The sequence below is a fragment of the Ranitomeya variabilis genome, chromosome 3 (genome assembly GCF_051348905.1).
Source record: "Ranitomeya variabilis isolate aRanVar5 chromosome 3, aRanVar5.hap1, whole genome shotgun sequence".
Taxonomy (NCBI): Eukaryota; Metazoa; Chordata; class Amphibia; order Anura; family Dendrobatidae; genus Ranitomeya; species Ranitomeya variabilis.
The window spans coordinates 335,245,025-335,265,300 of NC_135234.1; the positions used below are offsets into that span (position 1 = coordinate 335,245,025).

Consider the following 20,276-nt stretch of genomic DNA (forward strand, 5'->3'; position numbering starts at 1 on the left):
TGTATTGAGGGTTTTTTTCTTCACCTTATATGCAAAGTTCAATAAAAATGTATTGTTTAAAAAAAAAAAAAAAAAAAAAAAAAAAAGCAAACAACCCCTTTAATGTACCAAAGACTAAAAACTTACCGGGAATGGTAAACTTAGTGGAACTGGGGCAAACTGAGTATACAAGTGCATGGGAATAGGAATAAACACTGGCACTGGTACAGGAAGCACCAGGATCTGTGGCTTCCCATCATCTTCTATAGATAAAAAAAATATAGATATACAGGAATTAGGCTCATAAAGGAGAACAAAAGATCCAAACCTTCACAAAATCCTTTGCATGCATGAAAAATTGAAGCTAATTTGTGATGCTTATATAAAAACTACAATGTATGTTACCCATATGTTATATGTTACCCATCTGTATAAACTAAACGAGAGGTCTACTTCAGACTACCCATTTTCACATAAAAAGACCCTAGATAAAGGTCTTATTTACAGCTATTACTAGTACGGAATTCAGCTACTCTTTTTTGCTACAGGGAAACAGACCCATTACACAGTGAACATTAAAATTATTGGACATGTTGTAGCTGTGGGAGACCCATGTATTACATCACTGTGCACTAATAAGCCATATGGAAAGAAGTGGAACATTTAAATTGCAAACATGGATTTCACGACTCATCGAAGAACCACAACACCATGAACATACCTGTCTGACACTCCTTGTGCTGAGTGTGAGGTTTGCACGAGGTTGCCTTGGTTTGTGTAATTGGTTTGCAGAGCAGGGCCTTATTTTTCAGGAGACGTGGGGGCTGTGAAGCAGGAAGTTTCAGGGCATCTGTCTGTGTACTTGCCTAGAAGACCCCCCAAAATTTGAGAAGGTTAATGATGAACAAAAGCAAAATATGAAACTTACATATGAAAAAAAAAACATGATTCCACGATAGATACGTAAATAGCTGGTTACAAAACTTACATCTCCAATTATTTTTGGTGTTACTGTTGGGACAGCACCTAAACAGTGAAATGACAACAACACTGTTAGACCTTGGAAATCAGAATTGTATGCCTACTATTTGGGAACTGGGAGTTTTTTTTCCAGCTGACACTCATTCTACAGATCACACCTAACATGTAAAATGTGTTACACTATACCAAGGAGTGATCTGCAAGTACAAGATGATGGGCACTTACCTTGTAAGACATTATTGGAGTTTGCAGTGGGTTGAGTTGCAGGGGCACTTGCGAGGGACACTACATTGGCAATAACTGGAGTGGAATCTTTGGCTCCAGAGGAGCCAGTGGAAGCTGGGACTGCTTGGACCATGGGGACATTGGATGCTAGAAGTAGGAAAGCGTGACCATATTACAATATTTCATCACAAAAATACAATGAGAAGCATTTGTAAAAAAAAGAAAAACAAAACACATAATACAGTATTCTGGGAATTCGCAGGTTTTCAGATTTGTCCAAATATAAACAGAAACAACAAATAACACTATCGGCCTTATACATATGCTCCATCTTACTCATCAAGTCAGATTTTAAGTGCAGTAATGCAGTACAGTACTTAGATGGCCAATTAAAATGAAAGATGAATTTCAAAGAAAAAAGTGGGAAAGTTGAGAAAGTAAGGAATCCTGTGACCCATAAAATGTTCTCCTCACTGGTCCTGCTACATTTCACTTTGCAAGTGATTTTGTTATCTTTGGGAAATGCACATAAGATAATATATAGAGAGTACAGACCAAAAGTTTGGACACACCTTCTCATTTAAAGATTTTTCTGTATTTTCATGACTATGAAAATTGTACATTCACACTGAAGGCATCAAAACTATGAATTAACACATGTGGAATTATATAATTAACAAAAAAGTGTGAAACAACTGAAAATATGTCTTTATTCTAGGTTCTTCAAAGTAGCCACCTTTTACTTTGATGACTGCTTTGCACACTCTTGACATTCTCTTGATGAGCTTCAAGAGGTAGTCACCGGAAATGGTTTTCACTTCACAAGTGTGCCCTGTCAGGTTTAATAAGTGGGATTTCTTGCCTTATAAATGGGGTTGGGACCATCAGTTGTGTTGAGCAGAAGTCTGGTGGATACACAGCTGATAGTCCTACTGAATAGACTGTTAGAATTTGTATTATGGCAAGAACAAAGCAGCTAAGTAAAGAAAAACGAGTGGCCATCATTACTTTAAGAAATGAATATCAGTCAGTCCGAAAAATTGGGAAAACTTTGAAAGTGTCCCCAAGTGCAGTGGCAAAAACCATCAAGCGCTACAAAGAAACTGGCTCACATGAGGACCGCCCCAGGAAAGGAAGACCAAGAGTCACTTCTGCTTCTGAGGATAAGTTTATCCGAGTCACCAGCCTCAGAAATCACAGGTTAACAACAGCTCAGATTAGAGACCAGGTCAATGCCACACAGAGTTCTAGCAGCAGACACATCTCTACAACAACTGTTAAGAGGAGACTTTGTGCAGCAGGCCTTCATGGTAAAATAGCTAAGAAACCACTGCTAGGGACAGGCAACAAGCAGAAGAGACTTGTTTGGGCTAAAGAACAGAAGGAATGGACATTAGACCAGTGGAAATCTGTGCTTTGGTCTGATGAGTCCAAATTTGAAATCTTTGGTTCCAACCACCGTGTCTTTGTGTGACGCAGAAAAGGTGAACGGATGGACTCTACATGCCTGGTTACCACCGTGGAGCATGGAGGAGGAGGTGGTGTGATGGTGTGGGGGTGCTTTGCTGGTGACACTGTTGGGGATTTATTCAAAATTGAAGGCATACTGAACCAGCATGGCTACCACAGCATCTTGCAGCGGCATGCTATTCCATCCGGTTTGCGTTTAGTTGGACCATCATTTATTTTTCAACAGGACAATGACCCCAAACACACCTCCAGGCTGTGTAAGGGCTATTTGACCAAGAAGAAGAGCGATGGGGTGCTACGCCAGATGACCTGACCTCCACAGTCACCAGACCTGAACCCAATCGAGATGGTTTGGGGCGAGCTGGACAGCAGAGTGAAGGCAAAAGGGCCAGCAAGTGCTAAGCATCCCTGGGAACTCCTTCAAGATTGTTGGAAGACCATTCCCATGACTACCACTTGAAGTTCATCAAGAGAATTCCAAGAGTGTGCAAAGCAGTCATCAAAGCAAAAGGTGGCTACTTTGAAGAACCTAGATTATAAGACACAATTTCAGTTGTTTCACACTTTTTTGTTAATTATATAATTCCACATGTGTTAATTCATAGTTTTGATGCCTTCAGTGTGAATGTATAATTTTTATAGTCATGAAAATACAGAAAAATCTTTAAATGAGAAGGTGTGTCCAAACTTTTGGTCTGTACTGTGTATATATATATATATATATATATATATATATATATATATATATATATATATATACACATATATATATATATATATATACACCATCAACAAAGCAAAAGGGTGTTAAACTAGATAGATTTTAAGGTTATGTTCCCAAGTAGTAAAAATGCAGATTTCCCATTTTATTTGCAATAAATCTGCTGCCATTTATTATGACAGCAAAGTGCATGAGATTTTGGGAAATGAAAAAAGTATGCTGTGGATGTAAATGCGTAATTCGCTGCAATGATATGTGCAGAGGTGATAATTTCTGCAGCTATTACAGACTTCCACTGTGGGAGGTCCTCAGTAAATATGTTCCATATAAAAGATTCCCGCTACAGTGCACATACAATGCTATTTAGCAGTGCAGATGGGTTTATACCTTGTAAGCATGAAATTATGCACATAAGGCCCCCTTCACACGTCAGTTTTTAATGAATAACAGAATTTCCAGATTCATATTTGTGACTACCATTCGTCACATAACAATCATATCTACCTCCTTAAATCTGCCATATTATATTGAAGAGAACCAAAGGAAGACACTTCCCCCTTGAAAAAGCGAGGCTCACAGCGGCAAAACGCGCGTCGGGGTGCGTGCTGAGACCCACCCTGCATTAGGTGAGACATGCTCTCTTCATGTGTCTATCACAGGACTCCTATATTTACTATTAGCATGGTTCAAACTATATAGGGCTCCTATATTTACTATTATTATGGCCTAAACCATATGGTGATACTGATTAATGCCATAGAGCAGGTGATTTCTATATAGGAATACTTTCCCTTCTGATGGGCGTGTAGATGAGCATATGTCTGCACCATATGCACAATCGTATTACGCTTATATGGGACACAAATAGTCCATGCAGGGTGCCTCATTATTATTTTTTCTGGTGTCTTTATTGCACTTTTGTGTTTTGTGCACTTTCATTACTGTGTTATGTGCTGGTATTTTTAAGAAGTTTTAAATTGTCAGTATTGTTATAATAAAGGTCAGTTTTTAATGGTAGTATGCAGTACGTTTTTTTTAAGAACCTCAAATACGGACACTGCACACCCATTGTATTCAATGGTGGTGCGCACATCAGGTTTTTCACACGTACAGTGTATACATGTGAAAATGGGGATTTTTGTGTACTCACCGTAAAATCCTTTTCTCTGAGCCATTAATTGGGGGGACACAGACCATGGGTGTATGCTGCTGCCACTAGGAGGCTGACACTAAGTGATACAAAGAAAGCTTGCTCCTCCTCTGCAGTATACACCCTCCTACTGGCTCTCAGCTAACTAGTTCGGTGCAAAAGAAGTAGGAGATCAATAAAATATATGAGCATATAACATGTCACATTATATATGAGAGATGAGAGTATAGCATGTCAAATTATAAGACAAGCACAAGCTAATAATAGGGTGGGAGCTGTGTCCCCCAATGAATAGCTCGGAGAAAAGGATTTTACAATGAGTACACAAAAATCCCTATTTCTCCTTCGCCTCATTGGGGGACACAGACCGTGGGACGTCCCAAAGCTGTCCCTGGGTGGGGACAACATCAGATCAGGCCTTGTGAAACTGCTACTTACAAGTGCGCCACCGCGGCCTGCAGAGTTCGCCTGCCCAGACTTACATCTGTGGAAGTCTGAAAATTATAGTGCTTCAAGAATGCATGCGGACTGGACGAACCCGCAAGCTTGTAGGCGTGCTTGGCCGACGCCTGGTGCCTAGAACCCAAGAAACCTCGATAGACAGGGAGATAGGTTGACATCTAACATGGAAGGACTCCTGGATGGTGTAACAAATCCACCAAGCTAACATGGCCGATTAAACTGCTAAACCCTTCCTGTAACCGTAAGGAAGCCGTCTTCTTACTGTGAGGTAGCCCAAATAAAGTGTCCAACTTTCAGAAGGATGCCGTCCTCGAGACGTACATACTCAGAGCACTTACCACGTCCAGAATATGGGAAACCCATTCCGCTTTGTGGACTGGTGCCGAAAGAGATGAGGGAAGAAAGATGCCCTCATAACTGTGGGAATACAATACCACCTTGGTAACAAGGGTCGGGGATGGCCTGAAGGCAACCTTGCCTTGATGGTAATAAGGGAAAAAAGTCTGAAAGAACAGAGCGGCTAGCTTTGAAGACTCGTCAGGATGAGGAGATCGCAGAGAAAAAAGGGCAACCTTTCCTGATAGTAAAGTCTGTCAGGATCAAAAGGAGTCTACTGTAAAACTCCCAGGACCATTAAAGTCCCAAAGATCTAACGGTATGCGATAGGGAAGAACCACATGTGAAGGCTCCCTGCGAGGAAGTCCATATTTGCAGTTTTGTTGCAATAAGACAGCAAAATACTAGTTTCGCAAACGAGAAAACCTGACATGGTCAGTGCGGATCTCCCAGGATCACTGGGGCCCTTCCTGCTTCCGAAAAGATCTTGGAAGTAGTGGAAGAGGGGTTATGGAAACTGATACCATGCAAGAACCAGAGCATGCACTGCGATGGCTTTTGGATCTGGAGGCCGAACCATGAACTTAAGAGTACATTGGCGTTCAGTCTGGATGCCATCTGACCTACATCTGGAGTGCTCCAGAGAAGACAGATCTGATGGAAGCCTTCCAGGTGAAGTTCCCACTTACATGAGGCAGGACCTTGATGGCGTCTGCCGCCCAGAGTTCTACTCCTGAGATGTGTAGTGCCGAGATCACCGAATGATAGATCGTAGCCCAAGAGAATGTGAGGTACCTCGGCCATGACGCCTGACCGTGGGTACCTGCTAGATGATTGAAGTATGGCACAGACGTGGGATTGTCCGATTGAATCGGATGGGGTGACCCGCCAGAAGGCAGTGGACCTGCTGTAGAACTAGCCGTACCGTTTGGATCCCCAAAAAAATAATCAGGAGAAGAGGACTGGCATCGGTAGTCACTAATAACCATTGAATCGGGAGAAAGGATCTCCCCTGGATGAGGAAGGAGTTCAGAGACTACCCTCTGAAAGCCTGATTGACCTGCAAAAAATTAGAGGAGCGAAGGAAACCACTTCCATTGTCGTCACCAATTTTCCTCAGAACCCTCCTAGCAAATCGAATGCTATGAGGGGATGAGTGAACAAGTGCGCAAGCTCCCTGTTGAAGAGCCACGGCCTTGTCTCAAGGGAGAATCACCAACCTTCTGCAAGATTCCAGGATCATCCCCAAAAAAGGATATCTGCTGGGCTGGAAATGAGGAAAAAAAAGCTGCCAGCCCAGGAGAGAGAGGGTATAGCAAGAGATATAGACGACTCAGCGCAGGGCTGGAAGAGCGGCTAGAAAGTCGACCAGATAGGGCAGGACGACCACGCCTCTAGGGTGCAAGAGGAACGTGACAGCCGCCATAACCCCTGCGAACACTCTGGGTGCGGTAGCAAGGCCGAAGGACAAGGTTGTGATTTGAAAATGCTGTTCGCGAAAGGGAAAGCGAAGGAATTTTTGAAGAGGGGAAAACATAGGAATGTGAAGGTAAGCATTACGAATGTCGGTGGATGCCAGAAACTCCACCTTTTTCCGTTGAAGTAATGGCTGAGTGGAGGAACACCATCCGAAGAAGGGGGAAGAAGTTTGAGGAACAGGGTCGATCTTACTTTTCGGTCCCCATTTTGGAACCAAGATCCCTTAGATCTAGACCGTCGACAACTGATCCACTGCTGGTTGAGTCTGTAGGAAATCAAAATAGTTAAGGTCTCTGACCAAGAGACCATTTCTCTAGCAACACATGCGGCGGCTAAGGAAGGCTAGAGCGCTGAACTGGAGGCCGCAAGACGGAACGAACTAGATTTGCTATCTGACAGTCCGTTGTATTTTAATTGATGACCCATCGGGCAGGGACACTGGAAGGTATACCACAGGAGATTCTACCCGGTTAATATGCCAAGTGGTAGAATACGCGGCTGCATGCAGAAGGTTAGGAAAAACCGTCTCTTACTATCGCCGCTCTCTTTTGACGGTGCGGAGATAAAATGATGAACCCTCGATCCACCATCCTCTTAACAGGGAAGTGGAGAGGGATCGTCCGCATTCTTGCATCATCTGCTAAATAGTGGAGATGCAGAGGGTGTGTTTGGACGCCAAAAAGGGAGCCTCTGTACATCCACAGAGTTAAGGTCCCTGGGTGGACAGGGTTGGTTGTCCGGCGTTTGGCCTGGCTGTAGAAGAGGATACATGGAGGCGACACTCCATGTGCTCGTCTATCGATGGCGTGGGGAGATAGGTGCCCTTTAAAAGGACCCGTCGCCCTTAAAAATCAGACCAAGCATGGCATGTCACATTTTAGGTGGGTATACGTTGAGTGGACATCCCGCGTGTTTGCATATTGGCTGAAAAAAGGATACTGCGCTTGCAGAGGTTTCTGTCCAGTGGATCGCTTATCCGGACGCTACCTGTTCGGGTGAATGGCAACTGCTCTGCGAGGGAGTTTAGTTTTCTCATGAGGGATGCTACGTGATCTAGAGTAGAACCTAAGTCCTCATCAATCTACAGATATTGGTTGATGATATAAATAGGCGAATCCATCCTTTTCTGAAGTTCTGGTGAGTCCAGAACCAAGGCAATATCCGATCCATATTCAGAGACTTGTTCTCAGCAAATCATTGGTGAGGCATCAGGAAATGAAACTTCCGTTTTCTAGGCGCGTGTACGTTTCTAGACGCCTATACGCTTCTAGAAAACTTGCGGCTCCTGCTAGCCGACGGCTCGCATGAAGGAAATGGACATCTATATTGGTCCTGCGAGCACTCCGAGCCACAGAGGGTTCACGGAGCGATTCAATGTCTTGTCAAGGAATCCATGGGTTGCGGTTGGTCATGTGCCCTTAAGCCCAGGGAATACTGGTCATGTGCCTTTAAGACCAGGGAATACTGGTCATGTGCCTTTGAGACCAGGAAATATAGGTCATGCGCCCCCAAGAAAAAGGTAATACTGGTCCTGTGCCTTTAAGACCAGTGAATACTGGTCATGTGTCTTTAAGACCAGGGAATACGGGTCATGTGCCTTTAAGACCAGAGAATACTGGTCATGTGCCTTTAAGACCAGGGAATACGGGTCATGTGCCTTTAAGACCAGGGAATACGGGTCATGCGCCTTTAAGACTAGGGAATACTGGTCATGTACCTTTATGCAATACTTCCTTACTCAGTTGCAGAGTCGTTGTGCCCCTTTAAGGCAAAACCATAGCCCCTGTGTGTGTGTGCTGGCAGGGTGGACCAAGATGGCCACCGGGAGTTGCAGAGGTGGTAGTCTCGCAGAGAGCGAGAGGAGCCATTTCAGGGGCGGAGCCACAGACGCTATGTGGCGGAGCCTCGTGACTTCCATGAATAGGCCCAAGCCGGGGCCTAAATTTCTGCAGCCGGCGTGAGCAATACCAGCGTTGCCGAGGGAAGCGATCGCTCCCGTGCCAGGGAAGAAGCGCCAGAAAAGGTGGGCGGAGCCGCCATAGTGCAGGCGCGGCTTCCGGGATGCGGCCTACACATCGGCCAAAGCCGGGGGCTAAATTTTTGCAGCCGGCCGGCTCGTTACCTCAGGGAGGTGGGCCACAGGGAAGCTGAGGCTGCCTGTCAGCATGTAAATATCCCACTGCAGAGGCCACCGCTGACTGGATCCACTCACCATCGGGGCGCGTTCCGGCATGGAGCTGCCGCGATGGCTGGGTTTCAGTGCCGAGGAAAGCGCATGCACTCTACTGTTCTGCTGCAGGTACAGGGATAGAGGGATAAACCTCAATCCACCATCCCTTTGATAGGGAGGTGGAGTGGAACCGTCTGCCTTCTTGCGCCATCCGCTTTAACCGTGCTGGGACAGTGGGGGCTGCTCGGACGTCGAAGAGAGGGGCCTCTGTACATCCACGGAGTTCAAGCACTCGGGTGTACAGGGCCAGTTGTCCGGCATTAGGCCTGGCTCCAGGAGAGGATAAATGGAGGCGACACTCCATGTGGTCGCCTGCTGCTGGTGTGAGGAGATTGGGACTCGAAGGAACCGTCGCCCCTGAAGTGAGCTCAAGCATGGCTTCCCACGCCGCAGGAGAGGGTACGGGGAGGAACTCTCCACGTTCTCGTCTGTTGATGATTCGGGGGAGATCGGAACCTTGAAAGGATCCGTCGCCCCCTTCACTCCGTTAATTAAAAAATAAAAATTTACAGAAAAGTAAAAAATAAAATTGTTGGGGTCTGAACCAGACCCAAGTGCCTCCTACAGAGACTAAGCAAGAACTGGTTAGCTGAGAGCCAGTAGGAGGGTGTATACTGCAGGGGAGGAGAGAATTTTCTTTGTATCACTTAGTGTCAGCCTCCTAGTGGCAGCAGCATACACCCACGGTCTGTGTCCCCCAATGAGGCGAAGGAGAAAACCCACCAACACGTCCCTTTTTTTTTTCCACGCAGCATGGTCAAAATGTGTGATGCACATGTGCACAATGATGACACACAGATTACAAAAAAAGCCAAACAAAAAACAAGTGTGGGATTGCACTTTTTTTTGCAATTTCACCACACTTGGAATTTTTTTCCCGTTTTCGAGTACACAACATGATAAAACCAATGATGTCGTTCAAAAGAACAACTCGTCCTGCAAAAAACAAGCCCTCAAATGACCATATTGACGGAAAAATAAAAAACGTTATGGCTCTGGGAAGGAGGGGAGCGAAAAAACAAAAACGCAAAAGCGCTGTGGTGGGAAGGGGTTAATATCTCATGCCATGTATGTTGGGAAGTGTTGTTAGGTTAGGGGAAAAGCTAAGGAAGAACACAGCTGTATGATGTATACCAATAAAACATTTGTAATACATATAAGTTAATCAAGTTCTTTATGCTTTGCATACTAACCTGTATTACTGACTGGTGAAGGGTCTGCTGTGCTTTGCTGATTGCAGAAGACTAGTACACACATCAGATTACAAAAGTGTTTCATATCCCCTTTCCATTTCAGAGACTCACAAAGCTTGCCTTGTCTCTTGCAGCTTTCACATTTCCCCATCTATAGAAGACACATGCATTAGACCAGTTTTGAAAGGCCAACTTGCTACAGGAAGTTTGATGGTTGTTTGTGGTACCATAAGTATAAAAAAAAAGAAGAGGATTTTAACACTTACCGTATTTTTCGGACTATAGGACGCACCGGACTATAAGGCGCACCCAGGTTTTAGAGGTGGAAAATAGGGAAAAAAATATTTGAAGCAAAAAAAATGTGGTAAAATATTTAATAACATAAATAACATACTATTATATGTGGTGTTATTATATATAATAGTACGTTATTATGTTGGAAGCTGCGGGACCAGTGTGGTGTCTGTACCGTACTATATGAAGACACTGGAGGGTGAGTATAAGAATGGAGGCACAGGGCTTATAGTGAAAGCACCACTCCAGCACTGCAAAATAACACTGGAGTGCTGCTTTAAAATCCCATGGGAGAACTATAACTCCCAGCATGTCCTGCAGATCCTATGACATGCTGGGAGTTATAGTTCACCAAAGGAGTGGCAGAGTGCTTTATTGTGTTTTGTAAAGACTATCCTCTTAATTGTGTGAGCCAGCCTGTGGTGAGGTAAAAGCTGGAGCATCCCATGGCTGCACACACACAGCCCTCTCTCTTGTTGCCTTTCCACAGCGCACGCGCAGGACATAAGAGGAAGCTGCAGATTCTAGGTGGGAGTCTGAAGGACCTATGATGATGTCAGAAGAGGGAGGGCTCTGAGCTGCCATGTGATGCTCCAGCCCGCCCACTTCTGACATCACACAGGTCCTCCTTGTGCACCACAGACAGCTCAGCGTCCAGCACAGGCAGGTATGCAGCGATCTCCTGGCCCCTGCTGCTGCTGCCTCCTCCCCTGGACACACAGATTCTCCCCAGAATCAGTGCTGGGGAAACTGTGTGTCGCTGCTTAAGTGCAGTATTCATTTGCTGCTCCCTCACCGCTCAGCTGATCAGTGGGCGGGGAGCCGCTAATGAATATTCACTGCACTTAATCAGCGGGGCCATGTGGTTTCCCCAGCAGCTGATTCCGGCAGCGGGGACATCCTGAAGTGGGATATCATTGCGATCCCACTCGCTGCTGCCCCCCTCCCCACATGCTATATCCGTACTATAAGACACACCCACACTTTCCTCCCAAATTTGGAGGAAAAAAAGTGCGTCTTATAGTCGGAAAAATACGGTAATTGAGGGACACAGAATCCATGTGTGTGGTCTGTTGCCTCCACAAGGATTTAAAAAAAAAAAGTGGTCTTCTCTTCTGCTGGCTACAGCCACCTACAGGCACCTAGCTAATGCCAGGTAGTAACAAGCACTAGGAGAATAGAGAAAATTGAACTTCACTACGAAAGAAAAGTAAAGAAAACACCTGTCAGGGCAACCAGGAAGGGAGCCATTTCCCCAAATAAAGGACATGAGAATGTAATTTTACTGTAGATACTAAAATTCCTCTTTTCCCGGGTGTTACGGGAGATAACACAGGAACCATGGGATGTCCTAAAGCAGGCCATTCGGGTGGGATAGATATAATGAGGAAAATGGAGCAAGTCCTGAAATTGCAGGTTGAGCTACTACCATCGACAGCACCTTCCTGACAAGGCCTACATCTGCAGATGGAAGGGTTTGCACTCTACAACTTAGGTGGCCCAAATGTCTATTCCAGATATGTGAACTGCTAAATTTGCTGTGCTCTACTCAGAGGAGGATCTGGAAGACTTCAGCCATGGCCAGGCAGCTGCGTGTTCATGTGATAATTGATGTATTCCACATCCGTAGCGCTGTCCGTTTAAATTAGAAATGAAGAGAGACCATCTAAGTTTGTCTTGCCAATTGTGAAATGAAAGCCGAATGGCTCTGATCGTCAGAACTTTGTTGGACGAGCAGGCAAGCTTCCTGATGGTTCCAGCTTCCCTTGACTGCGAACTGAAAAAAGACTGCTCCTTAGCCCAGGAGACTGGCATCCATGGTCAAATTTCTTCTCTGCTACTATTACTGTTTGTATATACCTCACAGCTATCCCTGTCTAATGAAGGTCCATGTTTTGGGAATGAAACAATATATTACTACAACCTTTTGGATTCCCTACAATAAAAAATTTTAATATATTTTTTCAAACTTTTTTTTGGAGTGCAATTTCTTCAGTATTACTGTTGTAACAGAGTAAAACCCTTCTTGAGCACCCCTTCTTATAGGAGTGCCGAATGACCATAACATCTAAATGAAAATAGTGTTAGCTTGATGCCAGTAGGTGGGTTTAGCCTGCGGAGGAGGAGCTGCCTTTTTTTTTTTTTTTTTAATTATTTCATAGGGTCAGCCTCTTGGTGGCAGCAGCTAATGTCCATGGTTTCTGTGTCCCCAAATGAAGTACCAGAGAAATTAAGTTTTTGATTAACCGAATTTCACTCTTACCTGGTAAAAAAGCACGGTATACTTTGACATGCACTCTTCCCCACAGAACTCCTCCAATCTCCCTCCAAAATGATTCCGGACCAACTTAGATGAGGTCTGGCAGCAATAACTACATACTTTGCAGTAATTGCCCCACTTCTTTGAAAGGTCATGCTTGTATAGCAGCTTGCAACCTGGAGAAAAAGAAAAATAGTAGAATATTCAGTAAATTCTAGGCATTTGGGAAAAATAGTCAGACTTGACTGTACAAAAATAAGTATATTACTCGCCTTCACTGCAAAACGCCTTCTCAATCCCTGTGAAGCGTACAACCTCCTTGATGGTCTTCTCTATCTTACAATACTCACACATGGCTATGACCATGTTAATCTTTTTGTACTCATCACAACATGCTTTGCCACAAAACTGATGCATTTTACCCTGAAAATAAAATGCAGTATATAAAGTCAGTTCCAATTACATTGTAATAAAACTTTTCGGGTGAACACTCATCTGTTTTGTTCTTTATGCACATTTACGTAATAAAAGGGTATGTTACATCCCTCTCATCCCTTTCTCTTTGGTTGCTCATTAGTAGTGATGAGTGAATGTGCTCAGATAAGGTGTCATCAAGGCACGCTTTTGTGTGCTAACCGAGTATCTTGGGTGTGCTCGGATAATATGCAGTGAAGCCTAACAAATAGGCAATACCCACATGTGTTGTGGCTGTCTATTAGCTGCAAAACATGCAGCTACAGGCACTTGAACAAATTATCTGAGCGCACCTGTCAAGATCCAGGTCGGAGTTTGCTTCTTGCTTCTATTTCCCCGGCCTGGTCATGAAGGGGTTAACTTTTCCTGCCTTTCTTTGGTTCTCGGGTGGCTAGTTATTGGTGCTATTTCTGGTAGCCTTTGTCAGTGATGGTTTTGGTCCTTGGCTGGAGCAGCTGATCCGTATACCCTAGTGATCCGTCTACCTCTGACTTCCCGTGTGTGTGACCTGTTCCCTATCCCTGACTCAGTGTACAGTACGTTTGGTGATTTCTCTACAGTGTATGACTCGGCTTGAACTCTGAGCTCCGCCTCCGGTTTTTCTGTCTCTGCTGCTGCGTTCCCCGACCGGCTTTTGACCCTCTGGCTTGTACCTTGACTCCTCTTTCCGTCTCACGTTTTGGATACCGCGCTCCCGTCTGGCTTTGACTTTTGGCTCGTCTCTGACCTCGTGCTTTGCTGTGACCTCGGGTACTTCCCTGTTTGTTGCTGACTTAGGCATGTCTGACTACTCTGCTGCCTCCTGGTGGCGCCCTGCACTTCTGCTTCGAAGTGCTACACAGTAAGTGCAACCTTTCTTTTTCCTGTAACAGTGCCCCCTGGTGGTGGCTGAGCGCAACTGCTCCTCAGATGCATTACAGCACCAAAGACACTCTGTTAAGCATACAACCATGACCGGGAAACACCTTATCCGAGCACGTTCGCTCATCACTACCCATTAGTAACAGAAGACAAATCACAACTTGGCAGTAGTAGTCTTAAAAGCTTCAGAGCAAATTAAAAGCACCTGTCATACTGAAAGGTCACCTAGTAAATTTGTGCTCTAAACCACATTTTAAATACTTTATTTAAAGGGGTTGTACACTAGTAGATAAGCTGAGTCAGGGCTTATTTTTCTATGAGGCAACTTTTCATTAGTGCCATTTTGGGGTAAATATACCTGTTTTATCACTTTTTATAACACTATTTGAGAGGCAAAATGAACACATTCTATTCAGTATAACTGACAAACTGTATTATCTGGGTTCTGTGGTATGATACAATTATGACAATACCAAATTTATATTGGTTTTTATTAGCTGCCATATTCAGAGACGCATACATTTTTTATTTTTCTATACACGGAGTTGTGTGGGGATTTGATTTTTTGCAGGACAGGCTGTAGTTCTCAATAATACTATTTTTAGACTACTTACAACTTTTGATTACTTTTATTTTATTTTTGAGAATCTGCAAGAACAATTCTCTAGTCCGCAAGGACAGGGTCCTCTCCCCTCTGTACCAGTCTGTCATCGTAAATTTGTTTACTGTAAACGATATCTATAACTCTGTATGTAACCCCTTTCTCATGTACAGCACCATGGAATTAATGGTGCTATATAAATAAATAATAATATATTTTTTCCATCTGGTGCTCATTGCAGTGGAGGACATTGTCCTACAGGTAGATACAATTACAATGATTTTTTTCATATATGTTTAACTACTTTTGGTAGGGAAAAAGGGAAAAATACTTTAAAGAAAACAATTTTTATTTTGGTCGTCATATTCTGAGAGTTAGAAAGTTATCATTTTCATTATTTACAGAGTTGTGTAAGGGCTTGTTTCTCTGGCAGGCTTGGTAATATTTGGGGATACATACAACTTTTTCATTGCTTTATTTTTAATGAAGTGAAATGAACAAAAACAGCAATTCTGGCATTGTATTATTGCACATAATGTTTTGTTATTGCATTCACTGTGGGGGATAAATATGTGGTGGTACGTGGTGATACTAAATATGTGAAGTTTTTTTTTTTTCTTTCGCTGATGTTAAAGCATTTTTAAGGGTCAGGCAAGCCAACATTCTAGAGCACTGATCCATTCAAAATCCTCCTCACCATGTTCCTGGCGCTTAAAGGGGTTGAGGAAGGACAAGAAGAAGATCAGGACCTTTCAGTTTATCAGACAGATCACCCACAGATCTAACAGTTGTCACTTATCCATTGGATGCTTGCTGTTGTAATACTTCGTTAATCCCTTTAAATTACATTATTTAATATGTCTGTACATTTGAAGGTTATAAAAAAAAAAAGAAGATGACGTTGGTAGTTTTGGCACTGTGTGAAGAGATCCATAATGAGTGACCTTTCAGTGAATGTATTAGTAACACTGGCCTAATATTACAGCTCCAGATAGCTCAGTATAAAATCCCCATATGTTGAGAAGGGGTAAAGTTTTTGACTATCCAATGCGGAGAAGATGCATTTAAGGTCACACATAAATTGTACTGGGGTAAAATGAAAAGCAACAATCATGAAATCATAAAAGGAATGGGAAGAGGTAAGGGTTGCTGAAAAATATAGCAATTAATGCAGCCATTGATTTTTATTCCTTTTACCAACATGTCAGATGTAATTGGTTGGACGCTTCATATAACCATGTTATCGGGATCTAGTACCTTGTAGTCCAAAAGTTCAGGCTTATTGGCAAATAGTCGATTGCACTGCAGGCACCTCAGCTTAACAGGAAGTCGGGAAAAGGAGTTTTGTTGCTGGGATTGTGTTTGCGCCGCAGCTAGTCTCTGCAGACCGACGGCTGCTGAACTGGTGACTGTTGAAGAGGAGGACGTCGATGTAGCCGAGACCACAGATGGCGTGCTATTCCCCGCTTGTGTTGCTGTTGCAGCATTGATGTTCATAATCACTTGGCCCTGGGACAGCGGGACCACAGATGAATTCATGCCTGAGGACTTGCTGAACAGGTTCTGTTAGGATGTAAAAAAAAAAATGAAGGAAAAATAGAATGGTGATAAAGCTGAAAAATGATTTATTGCAAAATAAAATCATTTGCATAGCATTTTAAGCCATTACTGTTTTATATTTTCACTTCTTAGGGCTCACCTGAAATGACACCACACAATTGTAGGTGCAGAAATTGCGGATGCTCCCATCAGACATTGCCAAATGATACTGGGGCACAGCCATCATTTTGCAGCTGTTACACTGTATCTGTATGCCTATTGATCATAAAAATAATGGGTGATCAGCACATAAATTAGTTTTGTCATAGTATACAAACCGAAGGTATAATAATCTCAAGCAATTGTTCTTCTTATGTGTACTCCACAAAGGAAAATTACAAGTATACTTTAAATGTTATTGTCTCCAGCGCTGACATCACATTGAGAGTGCTACAGCCAACACCTGAGCGGCTTTACCCGGCTCATGCAGTCTCGTGCTCAGCTATTGGTGGCAGCGCTCCTGATGGGCCGACAGTGCTGCCGACAATAACAGTCACCAGGAGCAGAGGCGGAACCGCAGCACTCAACTAGAGGAGGGTGAGTAAGGCTCAGGTTATTTTAAATAAAGGAGATTTTTGTGTACTCACCGTAAAATCTTTTTCTCTGAGCCAATCATTGGGGGACACAGGACCATGGGTGTTATGCTGCTTACCACTAGGAGGACAAGTAAACACGAAGAGTTAACTCCTCCTCTGCAGTATACACCCCTTGACTGGCCAGAAACGACTCAGTTCGGTAGTAAAGCAGTAGGAGTAAAAGAAAAAACAAGACAAGTCAGCTATGTCAAAAACTAAGGAACCAACTACAACAACAAACAGCCATAGGCTAACAGGGTGGGTGCTGTGTCCCCCAATGATTGGCTCGGAGAAAAAGATTTTACGGTGAGTACACAAAAATCTCCTTTTCTCCTATGCCTCATTGGGGGACACAGGACCATGGGACGTCCTAAAGCAGTCCCTGGGTGGGGAGCAATCGCACTGCTAAACCCCATGTATCACTGGCTTACTGAGGTACCGCTGTCTGCAGAATGCGCCTGCCAAGGGCAGCGTCTGCCGAAGCCTGGGTATGAACATGATAGTGCTTCGTGAAGGTATGCAGACTGGACCAAGTCGCAGCTTTACAAAGCTTTTGTGCGGAGGCCTGGTGCCGAATGGCCCAAGAAGCACTGACCGACCGAGTCGAGTGTGCGTTAATCCCTGCTGGGACAGGGGCGTTACTAACGCGATAGGATTCCTGAATAGTGGAGCGAATCCACTTGGCTAGAGTGGCCTTTGAGGTGGGTAAACCTTTCCTGTGTCCCTCCGGGAGCATGACATCTGACTTACGGAAGGGAGCCGTGGGAGATATGTACCGCCGAAGAGCTCTGACCACATCCAGAGTATGGAGAGCCTTCTCGATACGATGGGTTGGTGCCGGACAGAATGATGGCAAGACGATGTCATCATTAAGATGGAAGGAGGAGACGACTTTAGGTAGGAAGGAGGGAGATGTTCTCAAAACTACCTTGTCTGGGTGAAAAACCAGGAAAGGGGGACGGCAAGAGAGCCGCCAACTCCGAAACTCTCCTGATTGACGTAATAGCCACGAGAAAGACCACCTTCCAAGAAAGGAGGGTGAGAGGAATGACCTGCAATAGTTCAAAGGGGGTCTCTTGAAGAACTCCGAGAACCAAGTTAAGATCCCATGAGGCCAAAGGCATTCTATAGGGAGGGACCACCCGGGAGACTCCTTGGATGAAGGTTTTGACCGGCAGTCTGGAAGCGATCTTCCGTTGGAACAGAACTGACAATGCGGACACTTGACCCTTGTGCGAGCTTAGGGCAAGGCCTGACTCTAGACCTGATTGGAGGAACTCCAGAATGGACCAGATGGAGAATACCAGGGGAGAACGTCCATGCGCCTTGCACCATGAGAAGATGATGCGCCAGGTACGATGATAAATGCACATGGATACAGGTTTCCTAGCACGAATCATGGTAGATGAAACCCCTGGAGAGAATCCGGCTTGGGCTAAAATCCAGGATTCAACGGCGACGCCGTCAAAGACAGGGCCCTGGAGTTCTGGTGGTAAATCGGGCCCTGTGAAAGGAGATCCCTGCGATCCGGGAGCCGCCAGGGGACGTCGGCGACCATTTGGACGAGTTCCGCGTACCACGCTCGGCGCAGCCATCCGGTGCGACAAGGATCACCGGTCTCCCCTCTGCTCTGATCTTCTTGATGACCCTCGAGAGCAGAGGAAGAGGGGGAAAGATGTACGGCAGCTGGAACCGCTGCCACGACAGAACCAGTGCATCTGCTCCGATGGCGCGAGGATCGCGGGATCGAGCAATGAACTGGGGAACCTGGTTGTTGAGCCTCGAGGCCATGAGATCCACATCCGGCGTCCCCCAGCGAAGACAAATCTGCTGGAAGACTTCCGGATGGAGGGACCACTCGCCCGAGGCAAGACCTTGGCGACTGAGGAAGTCCGCTTCCCAATTCTCCACACCCGGTATATGGATCGCCAAGATGAGTGAATGATTGGTCTTAGCCCAGCAAAGAATATGGGTGACTTCGCACATGGCTGCCCCGCTGCGGGTTCCCCCTTGCCGGTTAATGTACGCTACGGCCGTGGCATTGTCGGATTGGATCCTGATGGGATGCCCTGCAAGAAGGTGATGAAAACTGTGTAGGGCAAGCTTGATCGCTCGAATCTCCAAGACGTTGATTGGGAGACGCGACTCTCGCGTGGACCAACGACCCTGTGCTGTGTGGTGATTGAAAACCGCGCCCCAGCCCAAGAAGCTGGCATCGGTGGTCACCACCAACCAGCGTACCGGAAGAAAAGACCTCCCTTGGTTCAGGGAGGACTGTAGCGTCCACCACCTGAGGGATTTCCTGACATGTGGTGATAGGCGAAAGCGACGGTCGAGGGAGAATGGACTCCTGTCCCAGGCTAACAGCAGAGCCTGCTGCAAGGGACGGAGATGAAACTGTGCAAACGGAACTGCTTCCATTGCGGCCACCATCTTCCCGAGGATGCGCATCGCAAAGCGGATGGAGTGCGGGGCTGGGCGGGAGAGCTTGCGCGCCCTCTGTTGTACGGACAAGACCTTCTCTGGAGGGAGAATGATTAACCCGCGGGAAGAATCCAAAATCATGCCCAGGAAGCAGATTTGCTGGGCCGGCGCCGGAGATGATTTCTCAAAGTTGATTTTCCAACCCAGGCGAGAAAGCGAATCCACGGTTAACCTGACAGACTCCACGCATGCAGAGTGGGAAGGCCCTTTGATCAATAGGTTGTCCAAGTACGGGAGAACTACCACTCCCCGAGCGTGAAGAATGGCCATGACAGCTGCCATGACCTTTGTGAACACTCTGGGGGCAGTGGCGAGTCCGAAAGGCAAAGCCACAAACTGGAAGTGCTTGTCCTGGATTGCGAAGCGCAGGAACTGCTGATGAGAGGAGCAGATCGGGATGTGGAGATAGGTGTCTTTGATGTCTATGGATGCAAGGAACTCTCCTCTTTCCAGAGACGTGACAACTGAACGGAGCGAGTCCATTCTGAAGTGTCGAACCCGTACGAACTTGTTTAGCAGCTTGAGATCCAGTATGGGCCGTAGAGTCCTGCCCTTTTTTGGGACCATGAATAGGTTCGAGTAGAATCCCCTGAACCTCTGGTCTCGAGGAACCGGAACGATGACACCGTTCCTTCGAAGCGCCTGTATGGTCTGAAGAAGTGACGCTTTTGATTTGGGGGAGAGGACTGGAAAAAGCGAGGGGGGGAATGGAAGAAAACTCGATTTTGTATCCGGAGGACATGAGCTCTCTGACCCACTCGTCGTGGACGACTGAGAGCCAATTTTGGCGAAACAAGAGAAGACGTCCGCCTACTCCGTCGGTGTCCGCCGGACACGACAACGAGTCATTGAGTAGAAGGTTTAGTGGGTGCAGAAGCCTTGGAGCCAGAGTGTCTGAAATT

At 45.4% G+C, this 20,276-nt stretch overlaps 1 protein-coding gene across 1 annotated transcript in view; it reads right to left on the bottom strand.

Annotated features, from left to right (window-relative positions):
- Positions 1 to 20,276, bottom strand: part of ZMYM4 (zinc finger MYM-type containing 4) — a 165,460-nt gene that overhangs the window by 41,240 nt on the left and 103,944 nt on the right. The window contains 9 exon segments of the mRNA XM_077295805.1: positions 127 to 242; positions 701 to 845; positions 968 to 1,005; positions 1,186 to 1,332; positions 10,227 to 10,377; positions 12,784 to 12,956; positions 13,053 to 13,203; positions 15,974 to 16,279; positions 16,416 to 16,531. Coding sequence (XP_077151920.1) covers positions 127 to 242; positions 701 to 845; positions 968 to 1,005; positions 1,186 to 1,332; positions 10,227 to 10,377; positions 12,784 to 12,956; positions 13,053 to 13,203; positions 15,974 to 16,279; positions 16,416 to 16,531 — 1,343 coding nt within the window.